This window comes from Caretta caretta, chromosome 2 (assembly GCF_965140235.1).
Source record: "Caretta caretta isolate rCarCar2 chromosome 2, rCarCar1.hap1, whole genome shotgun sequence".
In the NCBI taxonomy this organism is placed as follows: domain Eukaryota; kingdom Metazoa; phylum Chordata; order Testudines; family Cheloniidae; genus Caretta; species Caretta caretta.
In genome coordinates this window covers 258,595,389-258,619,037 of record NC_134207.1, presented here as the reverse complement: position 1 = coordinate 258,619,037, position 23,649 = coordinate 258,595,389, and the positions used below count along the sequence as shown (strand labels likewise).

The window sequence follows — 23,649 nt, the reverse complement described above, 5'->3', positions numbered from 1 at the left end:
GAAGGCAGAAGAATCCTGTTTCATTTTAGGTGTATATGTTGGTGTCAGGGAATAGTCACTCAGCAAAGAATGAAATAACTACACTTCAACATGGGCACACAGGGCTTGATTCTGACAGCAAAACTAACTCCTCCACGGAAGGCAACAGAATTACTTCTGTAAAAGTGCAATTAGGGAGAGGAGAATCTGGAGAATTCACAATCTTCAACTTGCGGGTTTTTCTCCTCATATTTTAAAGCATTACAGTTCACCTTTCGCCCTCTGTTTCACTGCACTCGCCTTTAGGAAATAGTTCTGGATTTTGAAAAAAAGTCAAGATTTTTTTTAAACCTTTGCCTTGTTGTACAGGATCCCATGGGATTTTGGGCACTGGCATGATTCTTTTGGGTTATGATGGAAATGTGCGCTCTGGGGCAGAGCTGTGGATTTCCTACAGTTACTTCACACATTTTCATCTGAATTTCCCCCCAGGTGAAAGTGACATTTCACACAACTCTGGAGTTACTTACCTATCAGAATCTGCCAGCTGACCAGCTGCTCTCGGGAATCAAAGTGCTCCAGTTTGAGAATGGAGACAGGAAAGTGGAATTCAGTCAAAATCTGGTTATTGAATACAGTAACAGAACGACCCAGGTAACAAGTACTGAAGAACAAAAGTAACTCTAAAAACTTATGTTCATGATGGACCTTTAATACAGAATGATCAGTTATTTTTCATAACTTACCCACCACTGAAATGCAGCTGCTTCTAGGGTAAAGTATGCCAACTAACCAATAATGAACAGCAGCACTGCACAAAAGTAATAGCTTTCAACTGAAACTGCAGGGGACTCTCAGGATAACAGACGGTTAATCTCAGTGTGGCGGCCTAATTCAAAGAGTCCCATAGGTTCTTTGATTGTACAACAGGAAGGCCTAGATTTCAGCCAAAAGACAGCACCCCCCAATGAGACTTTGCCCCTTGACACCATGCTGAGGCATTTGCTCAGTACTGACTCAGCGAGAGTGCTAGGGACTGAGTTACCAGCATCACCTCCTGCAGCAATATTCCTTGGAGGTCTCTTGTGGCTGCTTAGCTGATGGGATGGGATATGATCACAGCCCCCACAGTTTGAAACTGACCTCTTCCAGACTGAAGGCTATAAAATCAGCAGTTTCAGTGCTGTGCAGAATTTTTTCATTCAAGGTATTTCTAAAGTTTTGCTCACTGTGGTATCTAAGATATGGACAACATAATGATAACTGTAGACAGCCTGTGTAAAAAAACAATTTGCAACTATGTGCCAGATACAGCTCTAAAGAAGGAAGAGAAACTAGAATGTCTGTGTCTTCACACATCAGAATGTACAATGAACATTACCTTGCTGAGGACATACAATGTTGCTGTTCTGAAAACCTCCCTGAAAAAGCAACACAGCACCCTTAACTGTTGTAATAGGCCACTGGCTTAAACAAAGTCTGAACTATAGAGTGTAATCTCTTGCCTAAGCCAACATCTGAGAAACTAAGATCTGGTCTACACTAGACCTATACTGGTATAATTACGTCATTCAGGGGTGTGAAAAATCCACATCACAGAGCAACGTAGTTATAGCAACCTAATCCCCCTTGTATACAGCATTATGTCAGCAGAAGAGCTTCTGCCACTGACATAGCTACCACCTCTCAGGAGGTGGATTAACTCTACTGACAGACGAGCTCTCTCCTGGCAGCTTAAAGCATCTTCATTAAAGCGCTACAGTAGCACAGCTGTGCCAATGCAGTGTTTTAAGCGTGGGCTTGCCCTAAATAATCACAGATTTAAAGGTCAGAAGGGACCATTATGATGATCTCCGGCACAAAGCAGGCCACAGAATCTCACCCACCCACTCCTGTAAGAAACCCCTAACTTATGTCTGAGCTACTGAAGTCCTCAAATCGTGGTTTAAAGACTTCAGTGCTCGTTACTTTTTGGACAAAGTTATGGATTGTTGTTTTTTTAACTCCCTTCCTCTCTTGTATTCTTCCAGCTCGTGCCAGTGACTGCATACCTTACTGTCCCACTATTGGAGCTCTCTTGTGAGACAGTTGATTTTGAGACCTGCTTTGTAGACCAAACTAGGACAGAAGAGGTCTTCCTGTTAAACAGGAGCAGATGCAGAAGTTACTGGACTGCTTTACTGGGTATTAAGCCTGTGCAATAGATTCCCTTTGTTATAAGAGGCTAGGCTAACACTTTGTGTTCTGTTTTAGTAAGATGAGCACGCACATCTAGTCAATACATATGACATGATGACAACCATTCAGTAAGAAGCAGGTCAGGTTCTGATCTCACTATTTTTACTCCAATGTTTCTTCGCTGACTTCAGTAATTACTTCAGATGTACACCAGAGAATAGAATCAGACCCACCATATTTATTGATCTCTCTTTTCTAACTTAAGGCCTGATCCTAAGAGGAAGTGAGCACCAGGAACTCCCATTGACTTCAGCCTGAGCTTGCTTCTAATGAGGTTCATGGTAAAATGCCCGTTTATTTCAGTGGGAGCAGGACTAGACCATTTTATTTTGCCATTTACAACTCCCACTACCCCAGCTTGCCCTGCAAATGAAAATGCAGACAAGTCAAATGTGACAATACCAGACACTTTTTCACTGGCAAGTCAGGAGATGTTTTGTTTACTTACATGAATACTGTGTTATACACAAGGCTCTTATATCATGTCAATTGATATTTTCATACTTTGCTGCAGACCAACAGGAAGAGCATAAGAGCATGGCAGTATTTTCCATCTGCCCCACTCACGGAATTCTTGAGGCACATGAAGGCAGCTTACCCACCAAAGCAGCTTTAAAGATCAGTTTTACCGCAAGGTAGAGTAAGAGAACAGAAGTTTTGCTGTCTTTGGAGTTGAGTAAGAACGGCCTTGCAGACTGCTATGGTGTAAGGAGTAGTTAAAACAGAAATTAACTGTTACCCCAGTGTGTGCCTCCACCGAACAGCTGCCCAGTTCTCTGGGCTACAGTGTTGTCTATGAGAAGAGAATAAAAGTGGTTTTGCTTCCCTCATAATCCAAGAACAAATGCTTCTGCTAAAATTATCAGCCATTATGTAGCTGAATTATTGAGACATTCAGTCAACAGAGGCCCATTTACACATGGGAATACATTTTAACATGGCTGTACTGCGCAGTTCCTGCATGTACCCGGACAAAGGGGATTTAGACATCTTAATTCCCATTTGCCCATACATTTCCACAGCATGCACACAAGAGTCACGGTACAGTAAATGCCCAAATCAAGGTACACGCTTTTTCATGCAAACCTTAGGCAATGACGTTTTAGAAATATTACCATGAGTTTATCATTAGAGTTCAGAGGCACCCCGCTGAGATGAAGCTCTTACAGCTACTGTTTCTGTGCTGGTACTACAAACTGCTGTGCATGGCCAATCTCCAAGCCCTCTGGTTGTTTCCTTAGATTTTAAATTCCTTATCATAGGGCTCATATCCTGCCCATGGTGCCCAACAAGTGCTCAGGAAAGTTGAACCCTTGCTGTTCCACATAGTATTCTGTGAAGTCACACTAAGAAGCTTACCACACTGTCTCTACACGCTGAACTAGCCAGGAATGGCAAATTGCGGCCACGGGGAGCTGCAAGGGGCCATGCCTGCGGACTGCCAACGTAAACAAAATGTCTCGTGGCCCACCAGTGGACTACCCTGACGGGCCACTTGCTGAAGGTTGGCGACTCCTGCTCTAGATCTAGAATTCACACGTCACAAGTTAACCAAAACTACACTTACTGTAAATGTTTGCCTAAAGCTAACGTTCAGTTGACTGCCTCCTGCCCTATTAGAACCAATGGGAAAATTCTCTCATCTAACTTGCCTTTTCCATAGGACAATAGCTGTCCCCTGGAGAAAGCTCAGCGTCATTCCCTGCCATCACAATAATACCTGTCATTTAGATATTTATAAAAATACAACTACACAACAAAAAGAACACTGAAGCTTTCCTTCCAAACACCACATTAACACATTCAACATCATATATACCATTAGGTAAGACACTGTTAAAAAGCATACTGGTACCCAGTTACTACATGTGATGTGATGTGATGGTACATGAAACTGGGCCAGGCTACAGTAGTCAAAACTCACCCATAAGGAAAGCAAAGTTAACTTCTGCAGTATCAGATAGCTAGCCAGCACAACAAATGTCAGAACAGCATCATTCTCCCCCTCCCAGCCCCCTTATAGAACTGTGCTGTATTCTTGCATGTAGTAGAATGGCAAACTAACTGAATGTCTTCTCCCTTTGTATTTTAGGAATAATGTGCAATATGAAACTACAGTGACTGTTTCTGGAATGCTGGGAGAAAAGCCCTGCAAACTACAGATCAGAGGCAGAGGATCTTACGATGAGAAATATGAAGATCTCCGCTTAATATAAGAGAGATGGTATAGATTAGGTGTCAAGATCACATTCTTGGCTATTGAAGTCACTGGAAGTTACATATGTATACTGAATGCCACTATTTAAACTACATTGCCCATATTTTCATGTACTTAAGATTTAAATAAAAATTGTAGTTTTAAAATAAATTCCAAGTAGTATATAACAAAGAATTTTACTGAACTAGGATAATTGTCTACTGGACAAATCCCATTCAACAGGTGTTTAATATGTGTTGAGTTTTATAGTTACCTTTTATTGGCATATGCCCATTGATACTTCCAAGGTATCTGTTTCACAGTTCTTTTTAAATTGCCCTGCTTTGTAGAAGGAGGCTCCTGTAACAGTTTAGTTTGCTCCTTGGTTTAAAAGTAAGTCAGCCATTAATTCCACATAATAATAGTTAGGTGCAAACTAGAGACTTAGAAATAGCAAACAAGACCATCATTCTGACTGCCTCAGTTTCTTTCAGTGCCTTGGAATATAAAAGTCAATGGGAGCTGGGTATCTATATCCCTTAGGCACCTTTAAACATTTAGGTTGGTATTTTTTAAGTAGTAAGTGTCTGGGAGTTGGTCATGGTCCCCTACCCCTGCAACTATAGAAGGGGGATTCCACCCCACTTCATGTTCTTGCGCTCCCTTGGTTCTCACCTACTCACACTTTCCTGTTTACAGTAATACCAACAAAACTGAAAGTCACTCTGATGTTCCCATTTCTGAGAGCATAACAGTTTCCCACCCTCATCCTGCAACAGAAGTATTTTGCAGACAGTGTGTGAGGAATCTTTGCTGGCAAAGAGCAGAAACAGAAGTAGTTTTAGCAAGCGTCAGACAGATTTGTTCAACCAGTCAATCCCATGTATCCATAAAAGCCTGGGCCAGAATTTTCAAATGTGGGCATGCAAAGTGAGGCATCTCATAGACTCACAGACTTTAAGGCCAGAAGGGCTGATTGCAATCATCTAGGCTTACCTCCTGCATATCACAGGTCACAGAACCTCACCTACACCCTACTGTAATAGACCCATAACCCCTGGCTGAGCTACTGAAGTCCTCTACTAATGAGTGAAAGACTTCAAGTTATGGAGAAGCCACCATTTACTCTAGTGTAAACCAGAAAGTGGCCCCTTCCCTATGCTGCAGAAGAAGGCAACCCCCTTCACCCACGCCCCAGGGTCTCTGCCAATCTGACCTGGAAGAAAATTCCTTCCTGACCCAAAACATGGTGATCAGTTGAACTATGAGTATGTCAGCAAGACCACCAGCCAGACACCTGGGAAAGAATTCTCTCTGTAGTAACTCATCTAAATCAAAACAGTCTAATTTTTCCAGAGATAGGAACTGGAGGCCTCCCTGTCCCTCTGATTTCAGCATCTCACTTTGCAGCCCCACCTCAGACTTCTGCCTTGGAACTCTAGCATGCTGCTCACATACCATTTGAATAAGTGTGACTAGTTTAGTGCGTTTTTTCCCCATTCGTAGGGAAAGAATATAAAAAATCAGCCCATCTTTAACTGTGGCCTTTAATTACTGATCCCGATTTTTAGAACATAGCAATTACATTCAAGTACCCAATTATGTTAAGTGCATAACCAAGAAACAGGACACAACTTTTCAGCTTGTCAGATGACAATAAGTACATTTCCTTTTAAAATAGTTAGCATTAGGAGTTTAAATGGTCTTTTGAAGGTAGTAACTAAATCCATTTATTCATGTCTGAATACCAGTGACATCACAGCAGAAATTTTGGAAGCCTTCACAATCTATCACTAACTTCTAGCAGCTAACCTTCCGGTGATCTGCCACACACCATCCATTTCCTCTCTGGTCATCCCTACTACGATAACCCTCCACCATTCCTTCCATAATAACTGTCTCAAGGTTATCTCCAACTCTACGCCTAATGTGACCAAAGTACATTAGCTTGCTACTGAAGAAGCGAAATGGTTGTACAATACAAAAAGTATGTCTTTGCACTGGTAATAAAACCATACTGACTCAGGGAGAATGCTACTGATATTCATGTAGAGTTAACAGGAAAAAAAAGGGGGGGGGGGGCAAAATCAGTCCTATATTAGGGTAGTGAGATACAAAATAAGCTTTTATTAAATGTTAATTCAGAAAAAAGGCTGATTTTTTTAGAAGTCACAAAACAAGCTAACATTAAGTAAAAACGCTATAAAGTTAAGGATGGAATGGTCAGCTTTTATTTTACAATTACTAGTTTGCATAGCCTGCTCAGCCCTTCTCTGCCTTTTATTTCACTCCTCTCATTTACAAGAGAAATCTTATTCGTGAATGGACAAACTTGCATACAATTCCATCTACTCTGCCCAAATTTGTTTAACAGAAAAACATGGGAGTTTTTTAATAATAAAAAAAAAACACCACACATACTGGGCAAGTGGACAAATTAGATGAGCCATAAAGGATCGTTATAACCTGAATGTAATCACTCAGGCTGTTGGTGAAATACCAGGGCTTAACCACTTTAAAAAAACATTTTCATTGTTGCTGCTGATTTAATCAATCATCCCAGGATGATCCCTTAAAAACGTTATCGTTAGGTAGTAAAAAATCTACATATGTCGTGTGTTGGAAAAATTGCTCCATGTGCATCAACATTCAGTTGCCTATGCAACTGTACCTTAACATCTGTCATTAAAAAAACCAAGATCCACATGAACTTCATCTTTCTGAATTACAGCCCTGATCCCCTGGTTCCACAGGAGTAATTTTACCTATGAGTACCATTGACTCCAGTGGGATTACTAATATGCATGTGAATTGAGGCCTCTATTTTTAAGATCAAAACTGACTGAACTGAGCTCATCCATGTCCCCTGGCATTTGCATACCTTAGCTTTGAGGCAGCCACCAAGCTCATTTCCTCCCACCCCAAAGTATTTCAGTATACAGTGCACAGACATTTATACCCTTTAAGTTCCATTAAACAAATTCCTGAACCCACTTGCATTTTTACAGTGCAAATTATTCATCATCATTGGAAAATGAAGAGTCAGATGCGGTGCTTCTCTTGTACAATGGAATTCACTTCCCTGGGTATTCAAATACTGCTGCAGCTCCCATACCAGTTCCAATGCACATGGATACAACACCATACGCTCTGGAACAAAACAAGTTAGTGTGTGGTTAGAAACAACAACCCTGGTTCTAGATTGCCTGAAAAAAATCAGTGAATAAAGTTAACTTATACTGCCCACAAACCTAAAGGTTGGCTTAGATACAAAAAGATTCTAATTCAGGAACAGTCTCTGGTGCCTATTTCCCTAAAGTGGGAAAGAGAGATTCCTTATACAAGTTTCCTTTCAGCCAACTCTTCTATGCCCAATGGCATCACAGATATATCCACTCTCCCGGGAGTGGCACACTGTAAGAACTGTGCCCCTCAGTGATCAAAGAAGATAAATTAACGGGGGACGTGGGTTATAGAGGGGGTGAGCTTTAGGACTCTGCTTTGATTGAGGTCGTGTTGAAGAAGAAACTCCCCCTCGGAGATGAAGGGATGGGATCAGTACAGAATACTGCCACAAGAAAACCACCAAACTGCCTCCCTCTACTACTCTTCAGGAAGCTCAGCTATGATCTACTCCAGGTGTACAATGAAACTCTCATGCTGTTCATCAGAATTTGTGGGGAAATACGCTGTGTGTAAATCCACCAGGAAACTCTAAACTAAGTTTCTCTACTCTGTTTGAAGACACCGGAGTCGCTCTTACTCAATTTGTTTAGCAATAATAGCCTGCCATCTCCTACTGTCCTCTAGGCTATGGTAGAAACATGAACGCTCCATTTTAAGGAAGGGACATCACAAGCTTTGACCATTACCTTGTAGATACTTTACAGAAACAACCATTTACCACATTATTTTAAATGCTCACCGTTTTCCCCTTCGCTTCAGTTCATTGAGCAAAGTGACCACTTGACGAGCCCCAGTACAGCCTAGTGGGTGACCCAATGCTATAGCTCCTCCAAGGGGGTTGACCTTCTCCTTTGGGATCCCCAGTTTCTCAACACAATACACAACCTAGAAAGACATATCAAGAATGTCCTTGTGAAATTAATCACGTTATGTGTCAGTTCTCAGCATGTATCCTATACTGGGGAACAGCCTGGATTGCCACAAGAATGGCCATACAGGGGCAGACCAATGGTCCATATAGCCCAGTATCCTGTCTTCTGACAGTGTCCAATGCCAGATGCTTCAGAGGGAATGAGCAGAACAGGGCAATCTATCAAATGATCCACACTGTTCTCCAGTCCCAGCTTCTGGCAGTCAGAGGTTTATGGACATCCAGAGCATGGGATTGCATCCCTGACCATCCTGGCTAATAGCCATTGATTGACCTATCCTCCTTGAACCTAATTCTTTCTTGAACCTAGTTACACTTTTAACATTCCCAACATTCCCTGGTAACGAATTCCACAGGTTGACTGTGCCTTGTGTGAAGAATTACTGCCTTTTGCTTTAAACCAGCTGCCTATTTATTTCATCAGGTCCCCCGGCTCTTGTGTTATGTGAAGGGGTAAATAACACTTCTTTATTCACTTGCTCCACACCATTAATGATTTTATAGACCTCTATCATATCTCCCGCTAGTCGTCTCTTTTCTAAACAGAGCAGTCCCCGTCTTCTTAATCTCTCCTCATATGGAAGCTGTTCCATTCCCCAAGACATTTCTGCTGTCCTTCTCTGTACTTTTTCCGATTCTAATATATCTTTTTTGAGATGGGGCCCCCAGAACTGCACGTAGTATTCAAGGATTGGGCATACCATGGATTTATGTAGTAGTATTATGATTTTGTGTGTCTTTTTATCTATCCCTTTCCTAATAGTTCCTAACATTCTGCTAGCTTCTTTGACATCCACATTGAGTGGATGTTTTCAGAGAACTATCCATGATTACTCCAAGATCCCTTGCTTGAGTGGTAACAGCTAATTTAGACACCATCATTTTGTTTATATAGTTGGGATTATGTTTTCCAATGTGCATTACTTTACATTTATCAACATTGAATTTCATCTGCCATTTTGTTGCCCAGTCACCCAGTTTGGTCAGATCCCTTTGTAACTCTTTGCAGTCAGATTTAGACTTCACTATCTTGAGTAATTTTATATCATCTCCAAATTTTAGCTCCTCACTGCTTACCCCTTTTTCCAGATAATTTATAAATATGGTGAACAGCACTGGTCCTAGTACAGATCCCAGGGGGACACTGCTATTTACCCCTCTTCATTCTGAAAACTGACCATTTATTCCTACCCTTTGTTTCCTATCTTTTAACCAGTTACTGATCCATGAGAGGACCTTCTCTCTTATCCCATGACTGCCTATACTTTGCTAAAGAACCTTTCGTGAGGGATCTGGTCAAAGACTTTCTGAAAGTCCAAGTACACTATATCCATTGGATTATCCTTGTTCACATTTGTTGACCTCCTCAAAGAATTCTAATAGATTAGGAAGCAAGATTTCCCTTTACAAAAGCCAGGGATTCCCCAACAAATTGTGTTTTATCTGTATGTCTAATAATTCTGTCCTTTACTACAGTGTCAACCAATTTGCCTGGTATTGAAATTAGGCTTACTGGCCTGTAATTGCCAGGATCACCTCTCAAGGCTTTTAAAAAAATCAGTGTTACATTAGTTATTCTGCAATCATCTGATACAGAGGCTGATTTAAATGACAGATTACATAGCACAGTTAGTAGTTCTGCAGTTTCATATTTAAGTTCCTTCAGAACTCTTTGGTGCATACCACTTGGTTCTGGTGATTTATGACTGTTTAATTTATCAATTTGCTCCAAAACCACCTCTCCTGACAACTTAATCTGGGACAGTTCCTCAGATTTATTACCTAAAAAGAATGGCTCAGGTGTGGGAATCTCCAGCACATCCTCTGCAACGGCCTTGTCTACCTTGATGCTCCACTGGCACCTCAATCAGACAGTGGCCCCACTGATTTTGTCACAGGCTTCCTGCTTCTGATGTACTTAAAACAAATTTGCTGTTAGTTTTTGTGTCTTTTGCTAGTTGCTCTTCAAATCCTTTTTTGGCCTGACTCATTATACTTTTACACTTGACTTGCCAGAGTTTATGCTCAGTAGAATTTGTCTTCCAATTTTTAAAAGATGTCTTTTTGTCTCTAACTGCCTCTCTAACTCCGCTGTTTATCCATGGTGGCATTTTTTGACCTGTTACTATTAACTTTTAGTTGTGGTTTATATGTAGTTTGAGCCTCTACTCTGGTGTTTTTAAAAAGTTTCCATGCAGCTTGCAGGCATTTCACTCTTGTGACTGTTCCTTTTAATTTCCATTTAACTAGCCTCCTCATTTTTGCATAGTTCCCCTTTCTGAAGCTAAATGTTACGATGGTTTGGTTTTTGGGGTATTTTCCACCCTACAAGGATGTTAAATGTAATTACATTATGGTTGCTTTTACCTAGCAATTCAGCTATATTCACTTCTTGGACCAGATCCTGTATGGCACTCAGGACTAAATCAAGAATTGCCTCTCCCATTGTGCATTCCAGGACTAGCTCCAAGAAGCATCCATTAATGGTATCTAGAAATTTTATCTCTAAAACCCATTCTGCGGTGACATGTGCCTAGTCAATATGAGGATAGTTGAAATCCCCCATTATTATTAGGTTTTCTGTTTTTCAAGCCTCTCTAATCTCCCTGAGCTCTTCACAATCATCATCATCATGCCAGTCAGGTTGGTAATATATTCCTACTGCTATACACTTATTATTCAAGCGTGGAATTTCTACCCATAGAGTTTTTATGGTACTGTTTGATTCATTTAAGATTTTTACGCTATTGGACTATGTTTTCTTTCACATATAGTGCCATTCCCCCACCAGTACAACCTATACTGTGATTGCTATTTATTTTATACCCTGACTTTACCATGTCCCAATGATTATCATCATTCCACCAAAAAGAAAAGGAGTACTTGTGGCACCTGAGAGACTAACCAATTTATTTGAGCATAAGCTTTCGTGAGCTACAGCTCGCTTCATCAGATGCATACTGTGGAAAGTTTAGCAGATCTTATTATATACACACAAAGCATGAAAAAATTCCTCCTCCCACCCCACTCTCTTGCTGGTAATAGCTTATCTAAAGTGACCACTCTCCTTACAATGTGTATGATAATCAAGTTGGGCCATTTCCAGCACAAATCCAGGTTTTCTCATCCCCCCCCCCCACCCCCACCCACCCACACAGACTCACTCTCCTGCTGGTAATAGCTTATCCAAAGTGACCACTCTCCTTATATTGTGTATGATAATCAAGGTGGGCCATTTCCAGCACAAATCCAGGGTTTAACAAGAACGTCTGAGGGGGGAGGGGGGTGGTAGGAAAAAACAAGGGGAAATAGGCTACCTTGCATAATGACTAAGCCACTCCCAGTCTCTATTCAAGCCTAAGTTAATTGTATCCAATTTGCAAATGAATTCCAATTCAGCAGTTTCTCGCTGGAGTCTGGATTTGAAGTTTTTTTGTTGTAAAATAGCGACTTTCATGTCTGTAATCGCGTGATCAGAGAGATTGAAGTGTTCTCAGACTGGTTTATGAATGTTATAATTCTTGACATCTGATTTGTGTCCATTTATTCTTTTACGTAGAGACTGTCCAGTTTGACCAATGTACATGGCAGAGGGGCATTGCTGGCACATGATGGCATATAACACATTGGTGGATGTGCAGGTGAACGAGCCTCTGATAGTGTGGCTGATGTTATTAGGCCCTGTGATGGTGTCCCCTGAATAGATATGTGGGCACAGTTGGCAACGGGCTTTGTTGCAAGGATAGGTTCCTGGGTTAGTGGTTCTGTTGTGTGGTATGTGGTTGTTGGTGAGTATTTGCTTCAGGTTGGGGGGCTGTCTGCAGGCAAGGACTGGCCTGTCTCCCAAGATTTGTGAGAGTGTTGGGTCATCCTTCAGGATAGGTTGTAGATCCTTAATAATGCGTTGGAGGGGTTTTAGTTGGGGGCTGAAGGTGACGGCTAGTGGCGTTCTGTTATTTTCTTTGTTAGGCCTGTCCTGTAGTAGGTGACTTCTGGGAACTCTTCTGGCTCTATCAACCTGTTTCTTCACTTCCGCAGGTGGGTATTGTAGTTGTAAGAATACTTGATAGAGATCTTGTAGGTGTCTGTCTCTGTCTGAGGGGTTGGAGCAAATGCAGTTGTATCGCCAAGCTTGGCTGTAGACGATGGATCGTGTGGTGTGGTCAGGGTGAAAGCTGGAGGCTTTCTGTGATGCCTGTTATATCAATATCCTCATTTAATAGCAGGCACTCAAGTTCACCCATCTTAGTATTAGGCACCTTGCATTTGTATACAGTTGCAAAGCTTATAAGTAAACTCAGGTCTGTACATTCAATGGAATACTGAACCCAACTGGCTACGTGCATTCCCAGTGTAAGTCTGTTGTCTTCAGTGGATTTACACCACGGATGAATTTAGCTCAAAATATATAATTTAAGGAAAAGCATGGCATTCAGATTTACCACTCCAAATAAGTATTTAAAATAAATTTGTGTTAGTAACTGAGCCTACATGATGTGTCTTGCATACTGAGAGTGAAGATATTCGTAAGTCTGTCTTCAGCATCTACATGCATCTCTATGAAAGACACTGGAACTACATTGTGTACCCAAGACACATGGGAAACTGAGCTAGACTGATACATTTATAAATTCACCTTTATAAAATAAGCCATAAGATACAATTAGGGAGATTTTAAACACACCCGAGTTTGGTTTCTAGAGCAGAAGACACTATATTGAAGATTCCATCTGGGTTTTTATTAAACACCCCTCTTACTAGATCAGTTACATTTATAGTTGTAACCACTATGTAATTCTGCTCAGTCACCAGGCAACGTAGAAATCCAAAATTAAACAAGATGGGCAGTCTCACCTGACTAGCAAAGGCTTCATTAATTTCATATATATCAATATCATTCACAGTCAAACCTGTGTGTTAGAGAGAGACCAGAAGTTAAAAGAAGATTTAATAACTGAAAAATAGTGTCCGAAAGAAAATATTCCTAAATAGAAGGCTTTCAATGAAACATTTCCACTTCCCCATCACAGGAATGAGGGGATATATGGGTAATTGCAGCATAGTTGGATATCAAAGGTCATAAAACTTAAAATTATGCATAATGATTTAAGTATCACTATTAGACTTTTGGATAAGATATAAACAAAATTCCCTTCCACCCAACCCTTGTAGAGGTTAAAGATCTTAGGATATTTTCAGAGAGGATGTGAGAGCAAAAGAACTGCTGTTAAATTTACCTAACTCATTGCCAAACTCATTCTGTGAGACTCCTGGAGTATGAAAGGAATTACAGAAACAGCTCAAATTCCATGGATAAAACATGTAAAATACTATGCTTATTTACAGAATATAAGTAGTTGTCATTTTGAACTGGCCTCTCCTGGAAGAGTATTAATTAATAATGAGGTTAATTTACAGGCATGTGATTTCAGACTGGAGTGTCTCACCCATATTAAGATGAGAGAAGCACAACATCAGAGAACAAATCATGTACTACACTTATTAATGCTTTGCTGGAACTGTAAAAGGTTTCAAGGCAAGTTTCTGAGCACATACAAATGAAATTATTATTTATATTTTGTAATGCATGTGAATAGAATCTTACAATAATCCTAGGCAGAATTTCTTCTAAGATTATAATTTAATGAATCAGTATTCCCACTGCTGCTAAATAACTCCATGAGCTGAAGTGATCGAGATCACATTATAATTTATAATACTGCAGCACTTAGGACCCCTACTCATGGACCAGGACCCCATTTTGCTTGTCACAGTATAACAGAACAAAAAACATGATACCTTACCAGCCTTCTCCAAAGCTACTGGAATGGCATAGGCTGGCCCTATGCCCATGACATCGGGTGGGACTCCAACCACAGCATAAGATTTTAACACCCCTAGGACTGGAAGCCCCAACTGTGTTGCTTTAGAGCGTTTTGCCAGTAGAACTGCAGCAGCTCCATCGCTGACCTGACTGGAGTTCCCTGTCGAGAGAGATTTCACTGACAATATCACCTTTGCCTGGGGCATGTTTAGTTACCAGTAATGCAGGTGGGACTGGGAGGATAACAAAATGGCTAATAGTACATGCCAACAGAACATGGATTCACAAATAACTATTCATCTACTGAGAGTGCTTACCAGCTGTAGTGGAGCCATTTTCCTTGAAGGCAGGCTTCAGTTTTGCCAAGCCTTCCAGAGTTGTACTAGGTCTGATCCCTTCATCTTGGAGTACAGTAATAGTTTTCTGATTGCCCTGGTCATCCTTAACAGTGGTCCTCACTGGAATGATTTCATTTTTAAACAATCCCATCTGCTGAGCTCTCGCAGCTCTATTAGTATAGAATGCATGAATGGTTAAAAATCTGGAGTAGGACTGTACCAAATGCTTCTAAAATCACCAGAGCTAATTAATGACAACATAAATTATGAAGGGATTGGTTTACAGATGCATCATTCATTGCTTAAAAATAGTCGAGTATGTGTAGTGTTGTTCTTTAACAAATAGAAATAGAACTGTACAACTGTGTGCAATGGGCCCTATACTGCTAACATAATGAAAATTCTCCTTTAGCATAAGTGGTTGGAGGCCATGTTTTTGAAGCAGGAAGAGCCAGGTTCTACCCCTGCTATCACTAGAGCTGGGTGAATAATGGATTTTTTTTGATTCTCTGGCAATTCAAACACACACATACACACGCACACACACGCTTACTTTTAATTATTTAAATAAAATTAAAGGAAATTCTGAACCAAAAGGTCAATTCAAATCTAAAATCAAAATACTTCAAAAATGTCAAAACAAAACATACGGTTGGACTCTTACATTCTTTAAGAGTTTAAGTACAGGCTGAGCAAGCTAAGCAGCATGACGACAGTTACGTTTTCCTGCTAGTTACCACAGAATGCATCAAGTTTCTCCCACTCGTCTGCCTTCCAATAAAGAGAAGTTGAACTTTATGCTGGGGTGTTGAAATCTATTGGCATAATGCACTAACATTTAAATATCTAATTTCATCCCAGAAGGATTCCAGACCACGTGACATAATTTATCAAACTACATACACCAGAATCACTTCACCTAGCACCAAAATGCAGGTGGAGTGGAGTGTGGCAGCTATTTCAGCACAGAGAAATATTAAGTCTGGGACAGAAAATAAAAATACTGTATTGAACTAAAATTACTGGTCCTGTTTAGGAGGGGCTGAATGCAATTAACCAAACTGGAATCTGATTTTGACACTACGATGCAATACTCTGTTTCAGGAAGTACGAAGGGCTCTTTTACACCAACAAGGGGTTTAAGGACCCCTACTGGACATCTGATTTGAGAAATGGCACCTCCAACAGCACATGCTCCTATTCCTATGGGTCAGAGAAGAGTGCCATCTACTGAATAGGTGACTATTAAGAGTTGCTCAAATACAACCCCACCACTTCATGCTTTCATTCAAAAAGTGAATTGATGCTTAAACAAATGTAATGGTTCAGGAAAGTGAAAGATAAGAGTGAAATGCTGTAGGATGAGCCAATACAGTCGCAGATACTCCAAGACCAAGGACAGAGCAGCACCCACTTCTCCTGCTCACAGCGATGAGTGTGTACACATACCTTTTTACGTTACTGGTCCAATATCAATAAGAAAAGTTACCACACCAAGTTTTCTAGGAGCAGGGCCAAAATCTAAAGGTTAACTAGCTTGTGCAGTGGCTTCCTGTATTACATAAATAGCTGGACCAGGCAACACTTGATTAGATCTGTGTTTTTCAAAGTTTGGGCCACATAAGCCACTGGGTCGCCTTGCTCAGCACCCAGGGACCCTAGCGGCTCTGGTCAGCACTGCCAGGACATAAAACTCCCGTCAGCGGTGCTTACCATCTAAGGCAGGATAGTGCCTACCTGTTTCCGTGCCTACCTGATCCCACACTGCACTTCCACCCTGGAAGCAGCCAGCAGCAGGTCCTGCTTCTAGGCAGGTGGACCACAGGGTTCTGCGTGCTGCCCCCGCCCCAAGCACCGGCTCCGCACTCCCATTGGCCAGTTCCCAGGGCGTGGTGCCAGTGGGCAAGAGCCACTTGGAGCTGCTTACGCGCCTCTGCCCAGGAGCCAAACCTGCTTCCAGGGTGCAACGTGGTCTGCGGTGTCAGGACAGGCGGGAAGCCAGCCTCTGCACCCTGGCTGAGCAGCTTACTGGGAGCCGCAGGAGGTAAGTCCCTGCCCCAACCCCACGCCCCAATCCCCTCCCCCAGCCCTGAGCCCCCCTCAAACCTGGAACCCCTTCTTCCACCCCAAACCCCTTATCCCTGGCCCCACCCAAGAGCCTGCACCCCTCCTGCACCCCAACCCCCTGCCCCAGCCCTGAACCCCCCCCAAACCCGGAGCCCCTCCACCCCAACCCCTCATCCCCGGCCCAGAGCCCTGACCCCCTCCCACACCGCAACCCCCTACCTCATCCCAGAGCCCCCTCCCACTTCCTGAACCCCTCATTTCTGGCCCCACCCCGCAGCCCTTAGCCTCGCACCCCAACCCTCTGCCCCAGCCCTGAGCCCCTCATCCCCAGTTCCGTTGGGTCGCGGGCATCAACAATATTTTTCAACTGGGTCCCCAGAAAAAAAGTTTGAAAACCACTGGATTAGACTGTTACTGTAATTTAGTTTAACTCCTTGGTACCAATTGTTGCAGATAATCCATAGTCAGCAACAGATTATCTATCAGAACAGTTCTATTGTCACCAGGAAATCAATCAATTTATTTTTGCAATAATTTAATCTAAGGAAAGGATAGATTACTAGAGTTTGTACTGGGCTCATATGAAGCAAAACATCCACGGCAATGACCGCCAGCTACACTCACAAGTTTAGGGCTTCTCTAGAAGTGACATATTTTGTGTCTGCACCCACACTTTTCCTTCCAGAAAAGCCTCCTTCTACCACAGCATTAGACTTCAGTCCAAGGGGATCTCAAGCTATCTAGCTAAAGCGCATTTAACTGTATTTTGGGTTTCAGAGAAACCATGAAAGCTGTGACCCATTTGAGTGGTGGGAAATATAGAAAGCCTGATCTCAACTACAGATACTCTAAACACTCTTGACTAAGTTTTCTAGCGATATGTACACAGTGGGCTTAGTGGGGGGCTTGGATCAGCATTCACATTGCACTCCCTGTCAGTACCTGGCCTGAGCTAGGGAAGCTAATGATCCAACCAGCAGACCAAATTTGGTGATGAATCCTGGTCACGTGTCAACTCAGGCATGTTGTGTATATGCTAAGAAGAAGGGGGTTTAGTCATGTGACTCCCATTACAGTTCAGGAGTCACAGCTACCCCCACCTCCACGATCCTCATTCCCTTGGCAGTCGCCTATTTACACTTCACTACATTGCTGTTATTTGAAATGTTACATTTTAAGCCTTTACCACAGGATAACACAAAAACTGTTAACGGGAAATAGGAAAGTTTTCTCTATAGAAATCAAGCATTTTAGATTATCTATGTAATTTTTATTTCCTTGGCACACAAATAAAACCCATGTATTTACTTTTGCTGAGAAGCCATGGCAAAGTCATCTTGCTTCTTTCGGGAAATGCCGAACCTTTCTGCCACATTTTCTGAGGTCATTCTGGGAAAAAATACCACTGGTATTAATCTACCGAGACAGAATTTTATTAAAATTCCATTTGCCATCAAAGACAAGCAGAGAGGGAAGAGTGCAAGCTCTACTCTCAAGTTGACTGATCCCTCCGTGGGCTTAGTGTTCTGCAGTACCACATGACAGAATTATGTCACGTTTCAAATCCGCTCACTTGCTTTCCAAATGAAGAGGGACTGGGACAGATGCAGAGGCTCCACACGCAGCCCTTGGGGGGAAGGGGAGTGCAGAGGTAGCCTCTAATGTGATTCTGGCTACATCTCCACAATGGAAAGCAATAGAAACTTCAGCGTTTGTGAAATGCAGCAAAATTTCTAGAAACATTAAAAAGGTAGAATTTGCAGTTCTGAGCCCCTCAAAATGTTCTCCTACTCCTGCTAATTAAGCCATTGATCTTTACTGTAAGACAACGACGACTGATTTCAAAAGGTCTGGACTACTACCAGTCCTTATACAATTAATCTTCTACCATAACCACAGGAAACGCTGAAGTGCACAGACTTCAGTAGCGAATCTAAAGGTCAACCATTAAAGAGAGTGAGTTTGAGACAATAAGTTTGGTGCATTTTAAAATACAACAAAACATTGTCTTATGAGATACACAGTCAAGAAAAATCACTAAGTTCTAGGAAGGAAAATAATACTTACCCCATAGGAATAAGGCAATCTCTGGCTTTACTATTGTCCATCATACGTGAGCTAACATCACCAGGGGTGTCTACATTTCTGAGGGACATTGTTTCCACTCTGAACAGGAAGAAAAGTTAGAATTTACTACCATTGTTTGCCTTAGAAGAATTCATGCAAATTTAGTACCATTTGCACAGTCAAAAGCTCAGAATAAAAACCTTGTACATCATACTGCAGAAGCAACCGGCACCTAACCTGTGCCTCACTCTGGTTTCAATCTGCAACATAAATGTAAAGCAATAAAACCACCTCCCTACAGATTAAGGTGCCTGTTATTTTTCTAGGGAAGAATATCACAGTGTCAGTTCATTTCTAGTGTTTTCACAGCATGGGAAGGAGAGTTTACTGGTCGTTCTTGGAGCCCTTCTCTGCAGTAAACATATGGGGAAAGCAAAGGTTTCTGGGCAGGAGTTTCCACGGGTAAAATATAAACAAAAGCAATAAAAATACAAGAGTTGCATCTTAAAAAAAGCTGGCTAGGATCCTAACAGGGCAAGTGATAAGGAAACCACTACAGAGAGACTTCATGGAAGTGGTGTCATTTGTCTTGTATTGCACAAGATAAACAAGAAAGGATTACTATCCAACAAAGAGCTGCAGCCTTTGTCCTACAAGTGAGTTAACAGATTAAGAAATGAAAATATCGATTCCATGATTATGAAGCCATTTATTACACTAATAAGTTAATGTAAAGTTAAATCAAGCCATGAGTCCTAAGACGGGATAAGGGTTTGTTTTTATATTCTATGCCATCTGTGTATCTGTTTTCCAGCCATATTATTTACATACCACCATCAGGCAAGCAGGAAAACAAGCCCCCACCCCAAGGAGCCTACAATTTAGAGGTCTAATCCTGCACCTTTACTCTAAGTAGTATCTTATTCTTTACTTAAATTGACTCCACTGAAACTACTCAGAGTAAGGTGGCAAAACTCAGGCCCTAAATTAGAGTGAACGACAACAATTGAGCATGATTAAGGTAAAGGGAGACAAGTGGGAGGGGGAATACTGCCACAGGTAGTGTCTGGTTTCGTAAAGGGATCAGCACATAAAAGCTGTTTTGTTTAACATTTGTTCATTAATATCCATAAAGTTACTAAACACAAGATGTGAAGGGACCATTGTGATCATCCAGCCTGACCTCCCACATAACACAAGCCGTAGAATTTCAGTCAGCGACTCCTGCCTGCACTGAGCCCAACAACTTGTGGATCAGGAGGTGAAAGGACTGGATCCAGTGCCATGAGCCATCCAGGGCCTTTAAATTGCATCAACTCAGTGGGTTACTGTTGAAAGACTTCCTGGAACAAGCATGTTAACAGAAGTGAATTTGAATGATAACAGAGTACCAAGTATTCGGCCAGCACAAGGCTGTTCCAGGTACATGCCAATTGCTATGCATCCAGCCATGAGACAGACTTGTTACCTTGCTATGCTAGTTACTTCACAGCAGTCCTAAGAAGGGTAGTGAGTAGTTCTCTTGTCTGAGGGTACAGCTACACAGCAGTCAAGGGGTGCAATTCCCAGCTCGAGTAGACATCCACACCCTAGCCTGGCTCAAATTAGTGCCTAAAAACTAGCGGTGTGGCCATGGCAGCACAGGCAGGAGCTTAGGCTATACCTAGGGAGTCATACCTAGGGGCTCCAGTGGGACTGTATTCGTTGGGCAGCTAGCCCTAGTTGCCATTGCCACAGAGCTATTTTTAGCGCACTAGCTCGAGCAAAGCTAGTACATGTATGTCTACGTGACTGGAGAATTACGCCACCCAGCTACTCTGCAGACATACCCTAACTCTTATAAATCTTCTCATAAGATGAGATTTTCAATGATGCTGAATTATAAGAGCAATGATTAGGGTAACAGATTGTCACTGAAGGTTACAAATTGATCTCCTTACTGATTTAAGTTAGTAACCCAAGCCAGATTGGAAACTTCAGAGGTAAACACACACTCACCACTTTAATCTAAAAGATTTTGCTTCTGTATAATTCAGATTCTTCTGAAGTGTGTTACATCCCAGCTCATGATTTCATTACCCTGTACAGCATTAGTACATTTCATCCCACTCACTGTTCCAGTAAAGTCACCAGCACTAAGAGAAGCACCATGTATTAATTCAACTGAATTTATAACAGTGCACAAAGAAATATCTGTTACACTGCTTTGGAACATCAGTGACTAGAACAGATGAGATGTTCATTTCCAAATATGAGACAACTGGGATCTGAGATCAACACAAACTGACCAGAGGCTTATAAAAAGCCAATCACAGATGGCATTTTTTCAGGTCCTTAGATCTCCACACACAAAAAGTGCACATGATGGCAGGGCACCAGAGGGGCCTAACAAACCAATTCTTTAAAAAAAGACTTATAAGGGATGGATGACTAACTAGCACTCTGTTCTTGGGTTCCATTCTCTGATTACTCACTGCCTTGTTGTGACCCTGTGGACAAGTAACTGTGGCCTACATTTTCCAAGAGAAACTAGGTACACTGAGTACCCTGCTTGACACACCTTAAAAGAGCCTGGTTTTCAGGGTGTGGGTTCTCAAACTTTCTGAAAGAGTCAGGCCACTTTAAAACGTCTCCTATGAGGAACCCAAAAATCACTAGTCACTTTTAAAAAGTCCAGACCTTAATCTCAGAGACTCTGTTCACCCATCTGTAATACAGGGATAATGCCTACCTCAAGGGAGTTCTGAAGTTTGTTTGGAGAGCACTTTGAGATTCTCATATGAGAGATGTTATAGAAGGCAAAGTACTATCTAGAAGTCTACAGGAGTAAACGTGTATATAGAAATTTTCTTACCCACAGGCCAAACCAATGTCATAAGACCCATTTCTGATGCCACCTGCAACAAAAGTACTGTGTAAACATTTTTACCACCACTTAGCAGTAAATATTTGTTCAGCATCTTGTTACTCAGAGGATCATATTTTCCTGGAATAAGGTAGCCCACTCTTTCAAGGACAGTGATAATTTTCAGAGAGGACTGTTAGGAGTATATTGAGTTCCTTTAGCTACCATTTCTACAGAGTAGAATTATGGGATCTTCACAGAAAGTTTCTTTCAGACGTAAAGGCTATATTCAGTCACACAAAAGTATAAGAAATTCATAGGGGAGAGAGAAATTAGGGATCAAATCATTATTTCAGAGTCTGGCTCCAGCAGTCTAAATCACCATCAATAAAGGAAAATTCTGATTCTCTGACTGCCCATAAGGCTCATTACATGCTTACCAGCTATATTGATCACAGCTTGCAACCCAGAGGAACATTGTCTGTTAACACATGATATGGGTACAGTCTCTGGAATGCCACTAGAACAGAAGACACAACAGAAAAGGCACAGAGTGAAAGACACCACATACCAAAACAACAACAAATTTAAAGAGGAAACTAATCTCTTAAATTATCTTTAACTCAGTCAATTCTAACACAATGACAGACATACCTGTTGTCAGACTCCTCTAAGGCCATGTCTACACTACAGAGTTAAGTCGACTTAAATTACATCAACGATCATAAACCACTGTAATTACATCACTTGTGCATGTTCACAAAACGCTCCTTCTTTTGGCGAAGCCTGTTCGCAGTTGGTGCTGTAGCATGACAGGGAGAGCAGTGCACTGTGGGTAACTATCCTAATGTGCAAATCGCCACCTTCTGCCGCTTGGATTTCTGGGAATGGATTGTAGTGCATCATGGGGGTGGGCTCACAGCCCCATGATGCAGTTTTCTAAATCCCATCATCCCATGGGACTCCAAATATGTATCGCACTGTTTTTCAAATGCCCCTGTAAATTTTGCACCTGCCATCTCTGCCTGAAAGCATGGATCCTGCACTGCTCTCCAGTCTTGTGATGAGTGTTACGAACACAACGCAACTGATCCTGCAGTATTTCATGAGCTGCAAATCTGAACAGGAATTCGTGGTACCTGCCCTGCTACGTACCACGGAAAGAAGCAATTCAAGATTGATATTGGCATTCACGGAGCAGCTGTATACAGTGGACCATTGCTACTGGGCTCAGGAAACAAGCACCCACTGGTGGGACTGGATTGTGATGCAAGTATGGGATGGCAAGCAATGGCTGTGCAAAGCCACCTTCCTTGAACTGTGTACAGAGCTTGCCCCTGCCCTGTGGTGCACATACACTAAAATGAGAGTTGCCCTCAAGCTGGAAAAGCATGTGGCAATCATTGTGTGGAAGCTGGCAATTCCAGATTGCTACCTGTCAGTCGTGAATCAGTTTGGGGTTAGGAAGTCCACTGTGGGGGTTGCAGTGATACAAGTATGCAGGACCATTAATCACCTTCTGCTATAAAGGACTGTAACTCTGAGCAACGTGCAGGAAATGGTGGATGGCTGAGGTGGGGCAATAGATGGCATGCATATCCCAATTTTGGCCCCAGACCATCTTGCGAGGGAGTACATCAACAGAAAGGGTTACTTCTCTATGGTATTGCAGGCACTTGTGGATCACCATGGGCATTTCACTGACATCAATGTAGGGTGGTCAGGGAAGGTGCATGACGCACACATCTTCAGGAACACTGGTCTATACAGAAAGCTGCATGCAGGGACTTTCTTTCCAGACCAGAAGATTCCAATAGGGGATGTTTAAATGCCCATTGTGATCCTGGGAGACCGAGCCTACCCCTGACTCCCGTGGCTCATGAAGCCTTACACCGGAAATCTTCCCAGCAGCAAGGTTTGCTTCAACAACAGGCTCAGCAGGTGCAGAATGATGGCAGAATGTGTGTTTGGCAGATG

The 23,649-nt window shown here is 42.0% G+C and overlaps 2 protein-coding genes across 7 annotated transcripts in view; one reads left to right on the top strand and one right to left on the bottom strand.

Annotated features, from left to right (window-relative positions):
* Positions 1 to 4,585, top strand: part of DLEC1 (DLEC1 cilia and flagella associated protein) — a 54,551-nt gene extending 49,966 nt beyond the window's left edge. For 3 of the 6 annotated variants that reach the window (XM_048837474.2, XM_048837473.2, XM_075126030.1), the window contains 4 exons: positions 472 to 633; positions 2,010 to 2,163; positions 2,732 to 2,852; positions 4,310 to 4,585. In XM_048837474.2, coding sequence (XP_048693431.2) covers positions 472 to 633; positions 2,010 to 2,163; positions 2,732 to 2,852; positions 4,310 to 4,433 — 561 coding nt within the window. In that variant the 3' untranslated portion in view covers positions 4,434 to 4,585. The remainder of the gene's footprint in view (positions 1 to 471; positions 634 to 2,009; positions 2,164 to 2,731; positions 2,853 to 4,309) is intronic. The other 3 variants (XM_048837476.2, XM_048837477.2, XM_075126029.1) reach the window with 3 other exon arrangements.
* A 1,357-nt stretch (positions 4,586 to 5,942) lies between these two features.
* Positions 5,943 to 23,649, bottom strand: part of ACAA1 (acetyl-CoA acyltransferase 1) — a 31,279-nt gene continuing 13,572 nt past the window's right edge. The window contains exons 4-12 of the mRNA XM_048837478.2: positions 22,113 to 22,192; positions 21,682 to 21,724; positions 18,828 to 18,926; positions 18,069 to 18,149; positions 14,673 to 14,863; positions 14,336 to 14,515; positions 13,386 to 13,441; positions 8,340 to 8,485; positions 5,943 to 7,564 (exon numbers count right to left, since the gene is read on the bottom strand). Coding sequence (XP_048693435.2) covers positions 7,489 to 7,564; positions 8,340 to 8,485; positions 13,386 to 13,441; positions 14,336 to 14,515; positions 14,673 to 14,863; positions 18,069 to 18,149; positions 18,828 to 18,926; positions 21,682 to 21,724; positions 22,113 to 22,192 — 952 coding nt within the window. The 3' untranslated portion in view covers positions 5,943 to 7,488. The remainder of the gene's footprint in view (positions 7,565 to 8,339; positions 8,486 to 13,385; positions 13,442 to 14,335; positions 14,516 to 14,672; positions 14,864 to 18,068; positions 18,150 to 18,827; positions 18,927 to 21,681; positions 21,725 to 22,112; positions 22,193 to 23,649) is intronic.